The sequence below is a fragment of the Glycine max genome, chromosome 14 (genome assembly GCF_000004515.6).
Source record: "Glycine max cultivar Williams 82 chromosome 14, Glycine_max_v4.0, whole genome shotgun sequence".
NCBI lineage: Eukaryota > Viridiplantae > Streptophyta > Magnoliopsida > Fabales > Fabaceae > Glycine > Glycine max.
The window spans coordinates 30,158,908-30,178,959 of record NC_038250.2 but is presented as its reverse complement, the minus strand read 5'-3'; the positions used below and the strand labels follow the sequence as shown (position 1 = coordinate 30,178,959).

At 35.7% G+C, this 20,052-nt stretch overlaps 1 protein-coding gene across 1 annotated transcript; it reads right to left on the bottom strand.

Moving 5' to 3' along the window:
- Positions 1-10,560: 10,560 nt before the first annotated feature.
- Positions 10,561-16,820, bottom strand: LOC100809916 (probable methyltransferase PMT10). Its single transcript, XM_006596181.4, has 9 exons — positions 15,858-16,820; positions 14,592-14,741; positions 14,246-14,516; positions 13,443-13,553; positions 13,084-13,243; positions 12,280-12,537; positions 12,026-12,148; positions 11,242-11,319; positions 10,561-11,163 (listed from the first exon to the last, which is right to left on the bottom strand). Exons 1-9 carry the CDS (start codon positions 16,482-16,484, stop codon positions 10,959-10,961), a joined length of 1,983 nt encoding a protein of 660 aa, XP_006596244.1. The 5' UTR covers positions 16,485-16,820; the 3' UTR covers positions 10,561-10,958.
- Positions 16,821-20,052: the final 3,232 nt, after the last annotated feature.

Genomic DNA, 20,052 nt, shown 5'->3' with positions numbered 1-20,052 from the left:
AGGACAATAGATCCAGACGAGCAATACGATGGGACAATAGACCCAGACAAGCATCTGGATGCCATCTTGACACAAGCAAACCTCTAAACCAATGATGACGTGATTCTATGTCGTGTCTTCCCTACCTCCCTCAAGGGGGTAGCATTGACCTAGTATGGTGGACTTCCACCTAGGTCCATAGACAGCTTCGACACCCTTGTCGAATGATTAAGTGCGTAGAACACCACCAGTAGGTCTCATTGCATGACCTCGGCTTCCTTAGCCAGTCTACAATAAGCAAATGATGAGTCCCTCAAAAAATTCATGGACAGATTTGGGCACACAGTTGTCCAGATCCGAAATCTCAATCCCGAGATAGCGTTGCATTCCATGCTCCTCACCTTATGCCCCAACAAGTTCATAGGCAGTCTGTGCAAAAAACCACCTAGTAGCATGGACGAGCTGCACGAATGAGCCAAGGGCTACATCCAAATGGAAGAAATGTACAAATTCCTGAATGAAGTCCACCAAGCCAAACAAAAGTGTGACAAGCACCAAGCACACAAGCCAGACAATCGCTAGTCTCTCTCCAAAAGGCCTAGGTACGAGCATTATACACCCCTAATGGCCAATCACACCACGATTCTCAAGGAAGCATTCAACCTGGAGATACTCATTTGGTTACCTCAGATGAAACCTCCTAGGTCGGGGTCAGACACAATCAAATACTGCAGATATGAACGCGGTATTGGTCATAACATCGAAGACTGTCAGACCCAAAAAGATAAGATAGAAGAACTTATACAGGCTGGGTACATAGCCCAGTTTGTTAAGAGAACAAAAAATCACCAAGTAGGACCAAGACCTAGAGGACATCAAGAGGATCAGTGTGGGAACCAGGAAGCAGATAGAAGAAGAGCAGAAGACCAAGGCAAACAAAGACACCAGCAACACCAGCATAAGCGAGAACCTCCACCAGAACAGGAACCTGCCCAACACATCAGAGGTGTAATCAACACCATTGCTTGTGACTTTTCCTATGGAGGATAGTCCAACCAGTCTAGAAAGCGGCACCTATGTTTGAGATAGGGGGAGCAACATAGTGAACAACGTAATGCTAAAGCTAGAAGCTCAAGGAAGAGCTTGAAGAAGTCTTTTTTGAGGAAGTTTTGGCTTTTACATACCCAACTCCCTAGAGCAGCATTTGAATTGGTTGTTATCTTGGTTGTTGCATCTTAGTGCATTTGATATCTTTTTTTGCATTGTGCATCATTATGGTTTGTGTGAAGAAAAGTTTCTAAGTTAGAAAAATTTCTTAAAAGGCAAAAACTCTCTGTATTAGTTGATTACAACCTCATTGTAATTAATTACAACACGTTGTCTGAAGCTTATAGAGTTGAGCCTCGTATTGGTTTGATCAATTACCAATATCTCATTATTGATTACACTGTTGTTTGAGTCAATGACTAATTTATTCAGGAGTCTCTTACCGATTGGATTTATTGATAACTTCTCTCTCGTTTAAGTTGTTCAGAGGTGAGCAAGAACACTTTAATCGATTACTTAGGTCTCTTAATCAATTACATTGTTCTTGAGTTGTTTTCCAGATGTTGGATGAACACTTTAATCAATTACTTAAATAATCCAATCAATTACTTTGTTAAAATAATCAATTACCTTATAGATTTAATTGATTACACACGGTTATAAATATTTTCTCTATAAATAACCAGCTTATGTTCACTGTCATACCCTAATTTCGTCTGGGGATGATTGTTTGTCAACATGTGGATTTTCGCCAGCCGAGTTGAGCTGCTTAACACCAATTGTTGCGCAATCCATAGGTTTTTGTGACGTTTCAGAAGGAAATGAGCAAAATACTCAAAATGGTGGCAAAATGGTCAATTTGGGGGCATTCCTCAGCCCCTGGGCCCATTAGAAAGCTTCAAGGTGAAGCAACCTTAGTAAGCATCCTTGGTAAGCTAAAGGGAAAGGGTTTAGCATCCTTAGTAAGCATATTTCACTGAAATTAGTGAGAAGGAGAAAAAAGAAGAAAAATCAAGGCTGAGACGCTTCCGTGACGTTTCCGTGATCAATTTTGTGAATGTTCTTCGTCGTTCTTCATCGTTCTTCGATCTTCGACCGGTTAGTTTTCGATTTTGAAGCTTTGAATTCATTCTATGCACCCTTAGGGGTCCATTCTTGCTTTGCATGTCTTCATCTTCATTCTTCTATCGTCGGTATTCTTTTTCTTTGTTTTAAGCGAGTTTCGATCGATCGTTTAAGCCATAATTTCACTTAATCAATGATAAAATGAATTTCAACTGATCGTTTGTGTTGTAATCTCATTTAATCACCTTTAAAATAAGATTCAACCGTATGTTGTTACCTCGGTTAATCATCAAAAGGTAAGTTTCAATCGGTCATTTACTTTGAAAGTTCTCTTTTAATGAGTTGAGAAATAACCAAGTGAAACCAAATCTAAAATCGACTCACAAATCAAGCTTTGTCCATAAGAAAATCATTTGAATTTGTTCAAAGGTCCAATGCCTTAACGATCTCCTTTTTTTACTTTTATCGGTTAAAATGAACCATTTAAAAGTCTAAAATCAACACCCCATATAACTTTCTTGCTTTTCAAAGAACTACGTAGGTCTAAGTTCCTCATCGCAATTGAGGATACGTAGGAGCAAAAGCCACACTTTTGTCGACCCCAAAAAGATAAAAACATAAAAAAGGGAAAATAAAATAAATTTGAAGTCATGATTTTGCAAATTTGATTAAAGGTTGTCGTCCCTTGTGACGGACGTGTGGGGTGCTAATACCTTACCCGTGCGTAAACAACTCCCGAACCTTTTATTCTTAAAATTTGTAGACCTTCTTTGGTTTTTCTAACATTTTCCTAAAATAAATGTTGATGGCAACTCCGCGCGTTTTCTCCTGTCATACCCTAATTTCGTCCGGGGACCATTGTTTGTCAGCATGCGACCTTTGTTTGACCACCTCAAAATGTTTAACACCCATCGTTGTGGAATCCGTAAAGTTCCGAGATGTTTCGAGAAGAAACCAGTCAAAAACACGAAAACGGAAGTGTATTTAGCAAAGTGGGGTGTGCGTAAATAAATTGTTACACTCTAATTTCATCCAAGGACCATTGTTGATCACTTTGGAAGGCTTAACACTCATCGCGTTGGAATCCATAAAGTTTCGTGAGATTTCAGAAAGAAAACAACCAAAAACACAAAAATGGGGGTGAACTTATCAAGATAGGGGGTGTAAATAGCAATTCTAATCTAGGCCCTACTATAACATTTTGGAAGTTGGGTTGTTTAAGGATGAAGCAACTGGGCAGCAAGCTCCTCCATGTTTTGTTAAAAAATGGTTTTCGGGGCTTTCGTGGCTTCCGTAATGCTTCCGTAAAATTTCCGAAAACCTTGGGTAAGCATATTTCACTTAATATTGGTGAAAGGGAAGAGAAAAAAAAAATATGAAAATCAAATCCGAAACACTTCCATAAGGCTTCCGTAACTTTTCCGTAAAGTATGAAAAGGGGTGTGAACTTAGTAATTGGGGTGCACCTAGAAATCTTCCTCAAGAAGCCTCTGGGCGGCAAGCACCTTCCTTTTTCCCTATAAATAGGGGAGGGGGGCTGTTTCAAAAATATTCATGACCCCTAGGCTATGCATGTCGGCTATTTTGGGTAAAAAAACGTTTTCGCGAAGAAAAATCGAGTCGAAGTGCTTCCGTAACGCTTCCGAGACGTTTCCATGAGCAAATTTGTGAAAATTTTCCTCCGTTCTTCACCATTCTTTGTTCGTACTTCGTTCTTCAACCGGTAAGTGTTTGAATATAAGATTTTCAATTCATTTCTTGTTTTGTTTGCTTTCATCTGCATCTTGTTCACTTTCGATTTTCTTTTCTTCCGTTTTTAACGTGCTTTAACCGTTTATTTAAGCCGTTATCTCGCCTAATAAATGATAAAATGAATTTCAACCGATCATTTGCGTTGTAATCTCGTTTAATCATTGTTAAAGCAAATTCTAACCGACCGTTCACACTGTAACCTCGGTTAAACCAAAAAAGCAAAATAATAATAAAATAATCAAAATATCTTGGAAAAAATAATAATAAAATAAATCAAAAAAATCAATCGGACATTTTTCTTTGAAAGTTTCCTTGAATGAATTGACTAATAACCAAAGTGAAGCTGAGGCTAAAATCAACTCATAAATCAAGCTTTGTCCGCAAAAATCACTAAAAACCGTTTTAAGGTCCAACGCCTTAAACGGTCTTCTTTGCTTTTATCGGTTAACATGGACTGTTCAAAAGCATAAAATCAAGATGTAACTTTACCGCTTTTGCAAGAACTACGTAGGTCTGATTTCCTTATCTCAATTGATGATACGTAGGAGCAAAAGCCCCGCTTTTGTCGACCACCCTAAGAGATCGTTAATGGTCCAACGCCTTAACGTTTCTCTCTTTTCAAAAACCAAGAGATCGTTAATGGTCCAACGCCTTAACGTTTCTCTCCTTTCAAAAACCAAGAGATCGTTAATGGTTCAACGCCTTAACGTTCTCTCCTTTCAAAAATAAGAGATCGTTAATGGTCCAATGCCTTAACATTTCTCTCCTTTCAAAATCAAAAGGTCGTTTAATGGTCCAACGCCTTAAATGACCTTTGTTCGGTTAAAATTGATCTTGTGGAAAAAGATCAAAACAACTTAACCAACGTTTAGTTCTGAAAGAACTACGTAGGTCTGATTTTCTCATCGCAATTGAGGATACGTAGGAGCGAGGGAAACACCCTTGTCGACCACACCAAAATTAAAAATAAAAAAAGGCATAAAAAGACATAAAAATGTAAAAAAGGGAAAACAAAACAAATCAAAGACATGATATTGCACACTTGGTTAAAGGTTGTCGTTCCTTGTGACGGACACGTGGGGTGCTAATACCTTCCCCGTGCGTAAAAACAACTCCCGAACCTTTCACACTTAAAGTTCGTAGACCACACATTCCGGTTTTTCCGACGTTTTCCTCGAATAAAAGTTGGTGGCAACTCCGCGCGTTTTTTCTTTCTTGGAAGACACACCTGTGAGTCTCGCATCGCCCTCCTGCCGAAGGATAGGTTGCGATAGTTGGCGACTTCACTGGGGACTATTTTTAGAGAGTTAGGCCTTCTAATCTCATGCAATATTATGACTTCCTCTTTGGTCGGTTTCCTTTTATTTCTCTTACGTTATTGTATATAACTCTTTGATGCTTTTAGTGTGTTTTTTGAAATGTATGCATGAGATAGATATTTATTCATTTGATGCACACAAACACCAACACTATTTGTACACACGGTGAGTTGAAAAGGGCCTCTATACCCGGGTCCATGGGAACATAAGGAGTGGAGGTGAATCTGTGGTCATGCTGGGTCTTCGACTTGCTTGATAATAGTGAACCCTCATCTAGAGTTTTTCTCTTTGATAGCATGTTGTTACTGGTAGTCCCTGTTGTCGCAATATGTTTTTTCAAAGGGGATGATACCTCTAGAAACCATCAAGAGAGATATGACCACCTTGGGAATTATCACTAAAAGCCTTTTAGTTCCTCTCGTTTAGGTCCCTAAAATAGGGGCATGAAGTGAACACGTTGCGTGCCTTTTAAACACTGCCATGCATATAACCTAAATGTCATGTACGCCTTTGTTGTATGATTATTTGAGGATATTGCCATGCTGTGTACATCCCCCTGTTGCGCTTTTGCGCATCTGCATCATGTCGTCACGCATGCGTTGTATGTTGGTCTCGTCTTTTGTCACAGGAAGCCAGAAGGTCCATATCATCTTCTTAACTGCACACATAGGGCACTGCGCCCCCAAATGCGCAAGTAAGAAGAGATGATTTGTCGGGCTCTCGTGTCCGTAAATGCATTCATATCATGCATTGCATAAGCATCTCTTCATGGCATCTAATGGACATATCGTTCCTGCATTTTTCACTTATCATTTCATGCATTTCATTTTGCATAACTCATTTCATCACCATGCATATGCATCTAACACGCCTTTTGCATACCTTTTATTTTCATGTTTACTCTTGTATGATCCTTGCACTTTTCTCTGCAAAACAAAAAAAAAAAGGAAGTGCGAAAATTCACATTGCATTCTTAGTTGCATGTGTTAGGTACCATGAGCCAACCAGGTTGGGATCATAAACCCATTTCTAAAAAAAACAACAAAAAAAATGATTGAGCATGTTACCTAATGCGTGGTTAATTAGGAAATGATGTTTCTTCAGGCATCTCAATCTCATAATTACATTTTCCATGCATAGCATATGTATTCCTGAGTCTTTCATCTCTATGAAATGTTGTCGGGTATTGGTGATCAAAATTGTCATTCCTTGGGTTATGGGGTTGAACCAAACTCATGCTTTTACGAAAAGGTTCATCAAGTCAAGTTGAAGCATGGAAGTAACCATCTTGCAAAAATTGGGGCAAAAGATGAATCGAGTTACATCACTGCTTCGTCTATTGCCAAACACATTTAGGATTGTTGATGTCCTTGTTACTTAAGATGCCATGGACCATGTTGAAAATCTAAATTGATTCAACCTCATGTCCTGCGTAAAAATTTGCAATACTTCAAATGTGCATCATTCGCATACATCCATGCTTTTCATTGGTTGCATTGTTCATTGCATTCATTCCTTGAAAAAAAAATGAACTTAATCATTGTTGTCAAAAAGAAAAGAACACGCTTTACGGTGCCCTTACCAAACTCGTGCTAGAGCTAGAGTAATGGGTGAAGTAGAGGAGGTGCAAGAGCAGATGAAGGTCGACATGGAGGCCATGAAAGAGAAAATGGCCACAATGATGGAGGCCATGATAAGCATGAAGAAGATAATGGAAGCCAATGCGGTTGCAATTGCCGCTACTAGCGTTGTTGCTAAGGTGAACCTGATGCCCCCATCTGACCTCAACCAAATGAATCATCCAACCTCAGATATGGTAGGCAAAGATTTAGGAAGTACGGACGACCCCATGATGTGCAAATTCAAAACGAGCACACCTTCCCGCCATATGGCTTGCCTCCCAACTATACACCACCCAATGTGGCGTACACTCCCAATGAGGATGTCAATAACTCTGCTCCCATACTCATTGAGAGCCGACAACCTCATCATGTACATGTCTCTCAACCCATGGGGGAGACACATGAAATTCCCCACCACAGTCTAGCCGACTTCGAGCCTTGCCTCGGATATGCCACTGAAGGGCAAGCAGTTGGTGGTATACCCTTGCAAAACACTTTGGAGGGGCCTCAATTTCGCCCCTAACCACAACCCTTCTATGGAAAAATGGTGGGTTACACACCTTCAAGCTTTGCGGATTTGGTCTTTTCAATGAAAGGATCAAAGTGGGTCTGGAAAAAGGCAAATTTGATCATCCTTCTTGGATGAATGAGAAAACTGGGGCAAATGAAGAGGATGAGAATGATGAAGGAACCCATGTTGAGGCTGCCATTCCTACAAGGACAAACTTTCCCTCCAGTTCAAAGGCCACCTATTTAAGCCTGAAATCAGAAATAGAAGTGGAGTTTGGGCTTTTCCTTGAGCTTTTGCATTTTTAGATATTTCTAGAGAGAGAAAGGTCCAAGTTCCAAAGAGTTTTGAGAGCTTTTGTTGTGCGAAGACTGACAGAGAACTGAGAGTGAAGAGGAAGCCATTCTGAGAGCATGAGATGAGTCTGTGAGTGATTGTGAGGTTCTAGAGGTGGAAGAGACATCCCCACTACTTTCATTTCTTCAATCCTTCATTTTTCTCTTCTCTTTGTTGTAAAGGAAGCTTCCCAGATATGGAGAGCTAAATCCTCTGTTGGTTCTTCCTTGTAGGTATTTGATGTAAATACCTGTATATCTATTTAATGATGTCTTATGTGTTCTCTGTGCTATCAGTGCGTCATTTTAGTGTGCTTTTGCCTTAATCACGTAGATGCATGCTTTGTTAGGATCATTCAACAGTGGAAACTGGTCTGATTCTTAGAACTTGATAGGACAGGGCTGGTTTATCGTATTATCACAAGGGATTAGGGTACAGTAACCTAGTTGTTTGTATGTTTGTCTTAATGCGGTTCTGGTCGAGTTTAGTCCAACAAGAGGAATCTGAGGACGATGCTTGATCAGGATTAGGCTAGACTATCACGAGGGATCGGGGTTTAGCATTTTAGGAGACACCATAGAACACATGAGCATTATTAAGTAGAGAATATCCTTATAACATCAGGCACCTAATAGGAAGACCAACACGTTGTCTACTTATCTTTACACATCATTACTCATGTGATTTTCCTTTTTAATAGTTAGTTTACATACTTGTTCATAGTCCACACATATCTTTTCATACTAGACACCTATTCATTGAATATAGCTTTACCAAGTAACACAAGTTCCCCGAGAGTTCGATACTCGGTTCTTCTCGTTTTATATTACTTGCGATATCCGGTGCACTTGCTAGGCTCGACCAGCATTGCATAAGCTGATTGGCCTTAGCTCACCCGCATGGGAAGGTCTCTTCACTTTTGGGATTAGAGCTATCAATGTCTTATTTAGCTTTGCTGGATCACCTCCCTCATTCAAAATGTTCATAATAGTTGTACAAACATTAGGGTCCACCAAATCCCAAAAATGTTGATAGAATAAAGTCGATGTCCTGTCCACCCCTGGTGCCTTTGTAGCGTGCATTTGGTGGAGTGCTTCAAAGATCTCCTCCATTGTGAAGTCAACATTCAGAGTATCACACATCTCCTCATTTACTCACCCCTTAACAAAATTTGTGTCCTCTTCCACACCTATATGGCTAGATGAAGTAAAAAGAGACTTGTAGAAACTTGTCAAAATACTTGCAATGTCCTCTTCATCATCATAGCATGTGACCTTTGGCTCCAATATGTTTCTTCTTATTCTAGGAGATCATCAAGTTCCTTGTCTACCTCAATCATCCATGAAATAGTCTCCTCATCCTAGTTACACTTCTGTAGATCATTCAACTTCTTTTTGGAATCCTTCGCTCTCTTCTGTACACACCCAAAGTGCTCCTTACTCCACTCCCCAAGATTTCCTTTTGTACATTTTAAATTTTGCAGGATCCCATCACCCCACAATTGAGAATGTTGAACCACAACATCATAAGCATCGTTTGTTAATGTGCCTGATCGTCCTCTTTTTCCTAATATCGAACTCAACCATAATAGGGTTATGGTCTGAGGTGTGTCTAGTTAGATGCAAGACCTCTACATTTCTCCAGAAATCATGACATACGGTATTGGATAAAGCTCGATCTAATCTCTCCTAGATCGTGTCTAGCTCTTTCCTTTTATTACACCATGTAAATCTATGACTTATGAAGCCAAGGTCAAAGAGGTTACGTTCCTCCAACACCTCCTCAAACTCCCCAATCTACCTCCCTATTTATCATCTGGACTCAACACCTGGTGTCGTAACAGATTCCATGTGAGGATTTTCTTGTTAGTCTTTAGATGGTCGTAAACGCAAGACAACCTAAAAGAATGGTGAGGCTGTGACGTTACCACTTCCATATGGATATGATTCAGCAAGAAAGAGATCAAGTCAATATCCACATTGTCATTCCATAAGAAAGCCACCACACCCCAGCATTAAAATGCACCTTTTAAATTTCCACTCAAATTAAAAGTAGAAATTTGTATGAATTTTCCTTAGCTTTATGTGTCAATTTTAATGGCAGGTGAAATCTAATTGAATATCACAAAGCTTAATAGAATTGAATAAAATAAAACTATCATTTCTTTGTTTACAGGTTTCATTGATGGAATGCTAGCTCACAAATAAGAGGAAGAGGGAAAGAGAAATATTAAAATTGAATTCCATTAAATCCAATTTCACTTCATTCAATTTTAAACAATCTAATAATAAAATACTACCTTCTTTCTTAAATATACTTGTAACCAATTCACATCCTTTATAAAGGTTGATTAATTTAATTAGTAACATTATATTTATTAACAATTTATATTATTTTCTCAAAATTACCCTAAAAACGATTATGACTCATCATCTCTCTATTTCCTAACCACTTTCTACCTAATTAGTTAATATGTGCTAGTCTTCTTCTCCAATCCTTACAAGAGAGAATGTATTTATCCTTTTAATTCATAGAATTTATTATAGAGTAATTAAGAATATTTTGATCCAAAAATAATTAATGTAAAAGACAACATAAAAGAACCCTATAAAAAAATCAACAAATCTTAAAAAAATTTCTTATATTTAGGAAAGAGGGTACTAGAATTTTTGTTCCACTTTATTTGATCCTTTCCATAATCCAAGCACATCCATGATAACGTTCAGATATGGAATCACAAAAAAAACATCTAAAATACATCGTTGTTATATCTACGAACCCATTAATCCAAAATAACATTCAGGTGAGTCAAAGAACAGTATTCTTAATAGTAAATGCTTGTGGTTTCGAACAAGCAGCCATCTTGTCACAACAACAAAGTAAACATAACCGATTTCAACCCCAAGCTGGTGGGAGGGAAGGGAACAGACCATATTACAAGTGAGGCTTTATTGACACATCATAAACAAATTTCCAGCATTTGGTCCATTCTACCCAATAACTTAAGCTTACATCACACTAGAATCATATACACAAAATTATCATCTAAAATATCTGTTTATCAAAAAAAAAAAAAAAGTCATCTAAACATATCTAGTAATGCTGTAGAGATTGATACAAGGCAAGTTCTTTAAAGTGTTTACAAGAAAACCTGTTAGTAGGGATTCAACATTGTAATTAAGACTACCATTTCTGGCAAATAGCAGAATTTTTTATGGGTTAGTTTTGGCCACATTTCTGGCACAAAATGAGATTTCTGGTGGAGTACCATGTTCCGGTTGCATGAGCCAATATATGGTGTTCTATAAGTTACAGACACAATTGAGCAATTCAGAACCCTTTATCAGACCTTAATATCTTCCAGCTTGAATAGGGACCCTCTCCTACATCATTTATGGTATTTGACCATCCCAGTGCAGTTGCAATTTCTTCAAGCTCACCTATAACATGTGTGGTGTCACGTATATATACACGTCCTCCTGGTCTTAGCATCCGATCCATCTCAAGCATAATGGTTGAGATGTTACACTTTTGCCTGAAAGAAAGAAATAATTCATCAAACACCAATAATGGCATGTGCCTATAGAGGCATAAGTATAGTGTGATGACACACCTCTTTTTTTCAACAGAGAAAAGACCTGCTGCATGCAGCAGATCATATGTTCTTGGGTATGTATCAAATGGTTCACACCTGCCAACGTAAAAAGAATTTTAGGCATCAGGATAAAATTCCTACCAGTCAAAATTAAGAAAATAAAGAGACATGAAAATATTTGACATCTATTTTTAAAAGTAGAATAAATAAATAAACTACTGCTATTCATTTTCATGTATATCTTCTAGTGTAGATCTCATTCTTCCAATAAGTGCTTAGTTGCTTATTATGCTCAAATGCCTCCAAGGTTGCAGCAATAAGCCAAGTAGGTGCTATGAATTGTGTTATCGACTTTGAATTCTAATATATAGTGTGCTCTCAACCAACACAAATAAAACAAAAAAGCAAATTCACATATCACCTTTAATAATATAAAGCTAAAATGAAAATCAATCAAGAAGTATATAGCATGTATGTTTGGAGAGAACAATTACTGGGTGGTAACAACCCCAGATAGAGTATGTTCATTTTCATGCTAGAGTAAAGAAATATCAATGAATGGTAAATATAAGTCAAGACTGTTTCAATCATTTTCCACGTGTTTTTTCTGAAAATAATATTCTAAAACATATTTTCTGGAACTTGACCATTTTTCTTACACCAGAAACCAATAAGGCCCTCTGAATTTCACATGCCAATCAGCTTAGATTATTATGCTGTTACATTGGCTACGTCATGCAGTATGAAACCACCAATCACATAAAAAAATAACTCAACAAATATCCAAGAAAATTTTTCATACCAATCATGCATAACTCCTATCAGCCCACGGTCATATATAACAGGCAAGGTATTAAACCCACTGACAGGAACAACATTCATAACCCAACAGTCGATCTGGAGATCATGCAGCGCAGCAGCAACTCTGCAGTTATAATGAAAGTTACATCATAATACACACAGATAGCAGCAAGGCCAGACAACTACAGAAGCCTAATAACCAACAAATGTAATATAAAACAGAGAAAGAAAACAAGAAATGTAATACTCCCATACCCTCCAAATCCTGCCCTCATGTCCATTACATTTCTCAGGTTGTAGTCCTGCCAACGGAAAGCCCGAACATAACTTTCTATTATTTCAAACCAATATTTTGTGTCAGCCCTCAAGAGTTCATCTCTGGATATAATGGCATCCAATTGGATGCTATGAAGCCTGTCTGGTGGTTGATGAAGCCGCAAAGGCCACTCTGTAACATTTCCTCCATATCCATTATTAGGTAATGGAGTGATGCATGCCTTAAGACCAACATACCTGCAAAATGTTTTGCGTTTATCACAAGTTCTGATATTTGTTTACTTTACATAATTCTGAACATTAAAGCTTTGTCATGTTTATTACTCAAGATGTTCCAGACCATCTAATTTTGTGAAGCATGTCTTTTTTATTGATTCTTCAAGAAGGTTATAACTCTTCCAGTGTGGGCTCTTTTTATCCAATGTCATCTCTATGCAATCTTGTTAACTATAAATGAACCATACTTTTTCTTTTTTTTTTTTTAAACTATAATGTTAGCCTGGTATGAAAAAGTAAACAGAAATTTGGAAGGAATAAAAAGAATGCATTAGTGATCTGATGCAGGTGGAAAATTCTAATTGACAAGCCAAACTATTATATTACGAATCCATATAGAAGGCCAAAATTGCAACAATTACTTAACTATAATTGGGATGACAATCAATCTTTAAAATATGGGACTCTTATTAGCCTAGCCATTGCATCCCAGTTCAATTAATCATGAAGACCACAAATGAGTGATATATAACATGGCTGAATTAAACAATATGTAGGGGGTCATACCAAACATTATCGGGGTCATCATTGGACTCACATAATGGAGGATGTGCATCAATGTCTCGACTAAGGTAGCAGCTATTGTCCATAGGTTTCCGCCATATAGCAATATAGCCCTCCTTTCGTACAAGTTCCCAACAAATGCTAGCTGTCAGGTTCTCCATTTCTGTTAAGTTCAAATATCAATGGGTTTAAACTTTAAACTAAATACTCATCTCAATATATGAAGGTCTAGGTCATTTGATACCATATGAAGTTGGAGTGTTGATCACAAAGAATGAAGGGAGAAAATAGTAGACCCCTAAGTATCAACCCACTGAAAGATGTACACTATTGTTATGGTGAACACAGAAAATATGAGCTACCTTTCCATTGTTCTTGAAGGGTCTCTTCATGTTTGTAAACAGGCTGTGCAGCCCAGACAAAGTAGCCACCCGCTCGCAGGAGCCTGTTGGCCTCAAGAAGCAAAATTCCATCTCCATTAAAGCAATATAAAAACAGAACATCAGTACTAAGAACTGGATTAAGCATAATTGTGATCGTAATTTTATCCAAATTTTCTTAAATTCGTCGAGTCAAAATATGAAGAAATCTAGAGAAAGTTCAAAAATTGAAAGAACAATGCCGTCATCTAACATAGCACAACAATTCATTTTGCAAAACAATCAGGAGATCCAAGAATTAAGAAAGGTTGCCAAAAATATAGAAGTCAAGAAACAAGTTATTTAAACAAGAAAACTCCTATTTGACCTTTTGCTCATCAACCTTAGTAGCTTCTAGCTCTTCAAACCTCCAACATTCAAAGCAAATCATCAAATATTTAAATTTGGCTTTCCTTCATACAAAGGAAAGGATCAACGAGAGCACCACAATTACCTTCAATTGCCACTGTGGTGTAGCCATGTGCCTGAGTAGCATTGAGTTGTCTTTCTTTACTTTATATATTTAACCTAGTAACACTTTTTATTCTTTGACCAATCCATTTCATAGGTAGCTCAATTACTATTGTAAATTGTTTTAGTCACATTGCTGATTGGAGAAAAAAAAAAGAATTGTTTGTCACAAGGCAGTGAAGGCACTACATGTTTTCACATATAAAAAAAAAACTAAAGAAAAGCTAGGAGATGAAAAATGAGAGATGAAAGGTTTAAACAGAGAGAGGAACTACCATCACGAGTCCAATTAATTCTGCATCTTGAACAATGGATCAGGTCAAATGCCTGGCTTGGGAACAACAACCGGTGTGTAGCAAATACCGCTACCATGGCAGGCACACCTCGCTCAAGAGCAAACTGAATCTGATTTTCATGAAAATCTTTTGGTGCTACTGAAAGAGTGGTCACATTACGTTGCATCAAAAAAGCACCAAAACTTGCCACTCCACAGCCAACGTCTAAAGCAACCCTGGTGTTGCGACCAAATGCAATTTCAGGAACCATCTGCACATTCAATTTCAAAATAGCTCTCAGTATGTTAGCAACAAATATCAGAACGAATTTAAATAAGAGACTAACCTCAGAAATCTGATCCAGGTATTTATCTGCACCATGTATAAATTGAGTTCCACCACCAGGAAAAACAAATTTATCCTTCTTTATTGATATCCAATTTTGACCGCCTTTATCCTCGACTAGACGTGTATGGGGTACATTACTGAACCAAACCTGTAATTGCATATAACTTAGAAAATGCTTTCTTCCCAATCGAAACCAATTGAAAAGTGCCAGACGACACAATCTAAATTTGATGAGTTTGCTAAATCAAAATTCAGCAAGTTGACCACAAAATCAGATTCGGCTCCCAGCATCTAATTGAGATATGAAACAAAATTCTAAATGCTTAAGACTCTAACAACAACAATAACAAAAGCCTTATCCCACTAGCTAAAGTTGGCTGCATAGATCACACAATGCCATAGGACTTGGACAAAAGCCAAATTCTCAAGAATATTATTTACCAGAAGATCTCACTTAACAATTTCTTCTAAAGTCCTTCTTGGTCTCCCTCTATTTGTTTTCACATGACAATCATCTAATCTACTATTCTCATTGGTGCTTAGACTCCAGATGACAAATTTTCATTTCTAAATTATCCTAATGACAAAGGTCCAGATTAAAAAAATGAAAATTCCACAATCCCTAACAGTTAAATTTCTATCACCTCCCACCAGTTTGTCAGAGTTACAGTCCATCTCCTTCTCATTCAGCTCCTCATCGAAAATACAGTAAGTATCTCAAGAAATCATGCATGTTTCCTTTCAATAAAGACTAGAATGTGTTCACAAATTCCATGTCAAGTGTGCTAACACAACTATTTCAAAACCACTACTCACCAAAACTACAAACAAAGTAAGGAAAACACCCATTTCCCCATCGACACAACCAAACAAGAAGACAAAACAAAAACATTCCCAAATTCACCACCCAAAGAAGAAGAAAACATTAACCTTTCATTTCACAAGGAAGCATAAGCATTCCCAAAGAAAAAAATATATGAGTTATAAGATTGACTTGGTGACTGAAGGGAGGAGAAAGAGGTGGAGGGTTCAAATCCCTCACCCTAACAAACTATGAAACACAAACATCTCTTTCGTTTGAAGAGTTGCGGTGTGAGACACATTTTCGACACCGACACACCCGAACACTTGTTGGACACTTCTTTGTCTGTGTATGTGTCTTGTCTCGAGTTCATGTTTCATAGCTAACAAACTAAATTAACAACTAACGTTGGCCGGTGAAAGAAACAAAAAAAACTTACAGAGTCCGAATCCGGAATAGTACCTCGTCTCTGCTTTTGGGCCACGGGATGGGCCTCCGGTACCCCTTGGGCGGGGGCACCAGACACTTGAGGCCCATCCCTTTGCAATGCCGCTCGTACTTCTCCCCTCTCAAACTCTCCATGTATTTCTTCATCGTTTTCACGTTATCCAAACACGGCACATAATCCACCATTCTCACATCACACATTTTATACTTCTCCACCTTCTCCCTCACACCCCCACCACCTGAAACGCTCGAAAAGGTGTCGTTTAGAGAATCTTCCTCGAAACCGGGATCTAACTCCCCCACCTTGAAATCCTCCGTCATCACGCCGCTACCGTCCAGCACCCCCATCCTCTCCACCGGCGGTAACGGCGGCACACGGAATATTTTCACTCCCGGCGGCGTAGGCAACGGCGGAGACGGAGGAGGAGGAGGAGGAGGAGGAGGCGAATTTGGTGGTGATTGCTCGGGGGAGGGTGCCTCTGCCGTCGAAGAGAAGAAGGTGAGATCAGAATAAGAGGTGGGAGAGAAGCGCATGAAGAGGAAGAGGAAGAGGGTGAAGGAGAAGAGTGACAGGGCGGTGATTCTAACGAAAGAAGAGGTTTTCAGAATATCCATAGGCCAGAGCGTCGTTAGAGACTTCATTTTTTTAGGGTGTGTGAGAGACAACAGAGGAAACTGTGGATCTTGCTTTTGAATTTTGATGATGATTCAGCGACGGGAATCGTACGATACGAGAACGACGTTGTTGTTGTTGTTGCTGTTGGGAGGGGATAACGTTTGTGTGCACTTCTTGTGTTGTTACTTGTTGTGGTGTGTTGGGTGCACGAAACAGTGACAACTAGGATGAGTATGAGAGTGAAAAAGAAGAGCTTTGGGAAACAAAGGTTCTTCTCATTTCTGAATCATAATATACTGAGAAAAAGCAAATTTTGCTGTTAAAGTGAATTGGTAACTCAATGGCAAAATTGTTGTTCAGTTATTCCGTTCATTTTTAGTACGTTCGTTCGTCGGTCCATAGTTGTCGATGTTCTATATTATACTATTATGAGCATACATTTTATTATTTCAAAGATTTCACTCACAATTTCTTTTATCATGTTATAAATCCTGTTAAATTTATAATTTTTTTTGTCTCCTGGTGTTTAATGGACGGTAACGATGTTTGTGTAATATTTTTCTTATATTATATTGGAAAAGATAATAATTTAATTCTTATTAAATAAAGACATTTTATATTACTTAAATTGCTTTTTGATGTTGATTTTATAGATCAATTGAAGTAATTTGGAGACAATAATAATTAAGAAAATATTATATTGGTGTTTTTGTTTTTGTCGGTCGACAATTATTAAAGAGAATATGGTGCATTTAATTAATTTATAAATTATGAACGTAAATTAATTAATCTTTTTAATTATAAAAATGTCCTTTTAATCTTTAAATTAATCAACAACAATAATTTTGATCGTTAGTATTATAAACTATAAGTTATTTTAATTTTTAAAATAGGAATATAAAAATTAAAATGATTTATATTTAATAATTCTGAAAACTAAAATGAATTTTCTTATCTTAAAAAAATAAATTGAATAATAATATTACTTCCAGAATTAATTTAATATATTATAAAAAAGTAAAGTGTTTGTAATAAAATAGTACTATTGATTATGAATAATAATTTAAATTGGAAATAGTAAACATTTTTAAAGTATTTATGTGGCCATGCCGATAGCGTGGGCGTGGGTCCATTCTTGCCGGCTTTAAATTTGGCGATGTACTGTCTCGTGTCCCAACAACGCCTCACAATTCACAACGAACACGCTACGGCGGCTATGCTCTGGTTAATTATCACTAGTAGTAGGAGTAGTTTTTTATTTCTTCTTTTAGTAATTTTAAATGGGTTTTCTTTTAGGGTTTTTTCCCTAAATAGATCTTTTTCCAGTTTTTTTTTTCAATTTAATTTAATTTTTAATATATACTATTTAAAACTTTCTCTCTTCTTTCTGTTTTTTTATAATTTAAAATATTATAAAATATAAATATTATATTATATAATTTTTAATTGGTTTTAAAATTACTTATTTATTAAATTAAACTTTATAATTTTGTTTTTAAGTTTTTTTAAAGAAAATAATATTATTAAATATAATTATTTTTTTATTACTTAATTTACTTAACATATTTTTTAGGTAAATATTTTTATTTAAAATCTGAATTTTTTAATATAATTATTTTTAATATAATTATATTACTAATTATAATTAGTTTGTTTATGTCATTAAATTTAATTAAAAATGAGAAGACTTTTTGTTTAATAATTTATTTATAGAAGAACATTATATTGCATTATCAATAAAATATTTAAACAATTACACTTGGCCAAAGAAAAACTTAAGATGAAGATATGTTAGGATAACTATTTGTGTTATGACTATGTTACCCATAAAATTTCACATTTTTTTTTGTTGGCGTCCTCTTTCTCCTCCTTAGATCAGAATTCCACTAATCTCGTTTATATTATTGTCATATTAAGTCAGATGACAGCAAAAATAATTGTTAATTAAATATCTTTACAGATATTTTCAATATATTTTTATTATAAAAAATAGTTTCTAACAGTTATAAAAATCTTTTGGATATTTTAATCTTTTCTTTTCATATTTGCAAGTCATAAATAATAAAAATATCAATTCTTATTACTTAAGCAACAAATAACTACTAAATAAATATTTTTAAAGATATTGTTAATATATTTTTATTTAAAGATATTTTTAATAAATATTTTTAAAGTATTTTCAATATAATAGTTACTACTCTTTGAAATTTTATGTCTATTATATAAGATAAATATATCAATTATTTTTTATTGTGTTTTTTAGTTTATTTTAATACTATTAACTTATTTTTTTATTTTTTTAATTAACGAACATAACAAAAAAAAATATCAACAGCACATAAATTTAACTAAAAAAGTACATATAAAGTAACTAAAAAATTGTATTCTAATTATCCAATTTTTTTATTTTCTTTATCTGTATATTTTTTCTTTAAAAAATTAAAAAAACAAAATTATAAAATTTAATTTAATAAATAAGTAATTTTAAAACTAATTAAAAATTATATAATATAAAATTTATATTATATAATATTTTAAATTAAAAAAATAAAAAGGAGAGAGAAAGTCCCAAGTAGTATATATTAAAAATTAAACTACAAAGTAGTGTAGATTGAAAAAAGTAGGAGAGAGAATTGTATTTACGAAAAAAAAATCTTTTTTTATCTTATATACTAGTACAAGTTTACTATTAAGTACATACTTTTAATCAACTTTAACCATTTAATTAATTTTGTATTTATGTTTTCTTAAGAGAAACTATTTTTCTCTCCTATTTATTTTATAGACGTATCTTTATAATTTCTTTTTCCACTGAAAAGTTATACTAGTAACTACTACTAGTGATTTTTAATTTTTATAGCACTAACTCTTTAAAGCTTTCCTTTTCAGTTTTTTTTAACTCATATATACGCCAAAATAAAAAGGAATACTAGAGAGAAATATTACTTATAACAAAAAAAAGACAAATATTACAATTACTTGACCAAGCTTTTACTACAACAAAAAAATAAATAGTTTCTATTTCGAAAACTAATTTCTATATACGGTTTTTTGAAAAGTAATATACCGCAATAAAAACAAAAGGCCAATAATGGTTAAAACCTATTTTGAAAAATAAATATGAAATAATTTTTATTTTGAAAATTATATTTTTTTTTTTGTTTCCTTGTTATTTGTTCATTTAAAGGTGCCAAAATAGACTAGGTTGACCCATTGGCCCGCTAGGTCAAGCCAAGTTGAAGGGAGTTGTTAGGTGCACCCAGCAACATTGCTGGTGCATCCAGCAATTATGTGAATGGGCAAAATTGTCCTTGTTTAAAAAACGCGAATACCTTCGTACGGAAGAAGGTTCTTCCATTGTTATTTTCAACTGCGGAAGAATCTTCTTCCGTGCCATCTCGTGGAAGAACTTCTTCCGAAGGAAACCACGGAAGAAGGTTCTTCCGCTGTTGTTATTTCCAACTGCGAAAGAACCTTCTTTCGTGAATTAATTTATTTTTTTGGTTTTTTAATATTTTTTTTATTTTAAATTTGTCAATGTGATTTTTGTATTGGGTATGCTACTATTTCAAAATTTAATGCATATTTAATTTC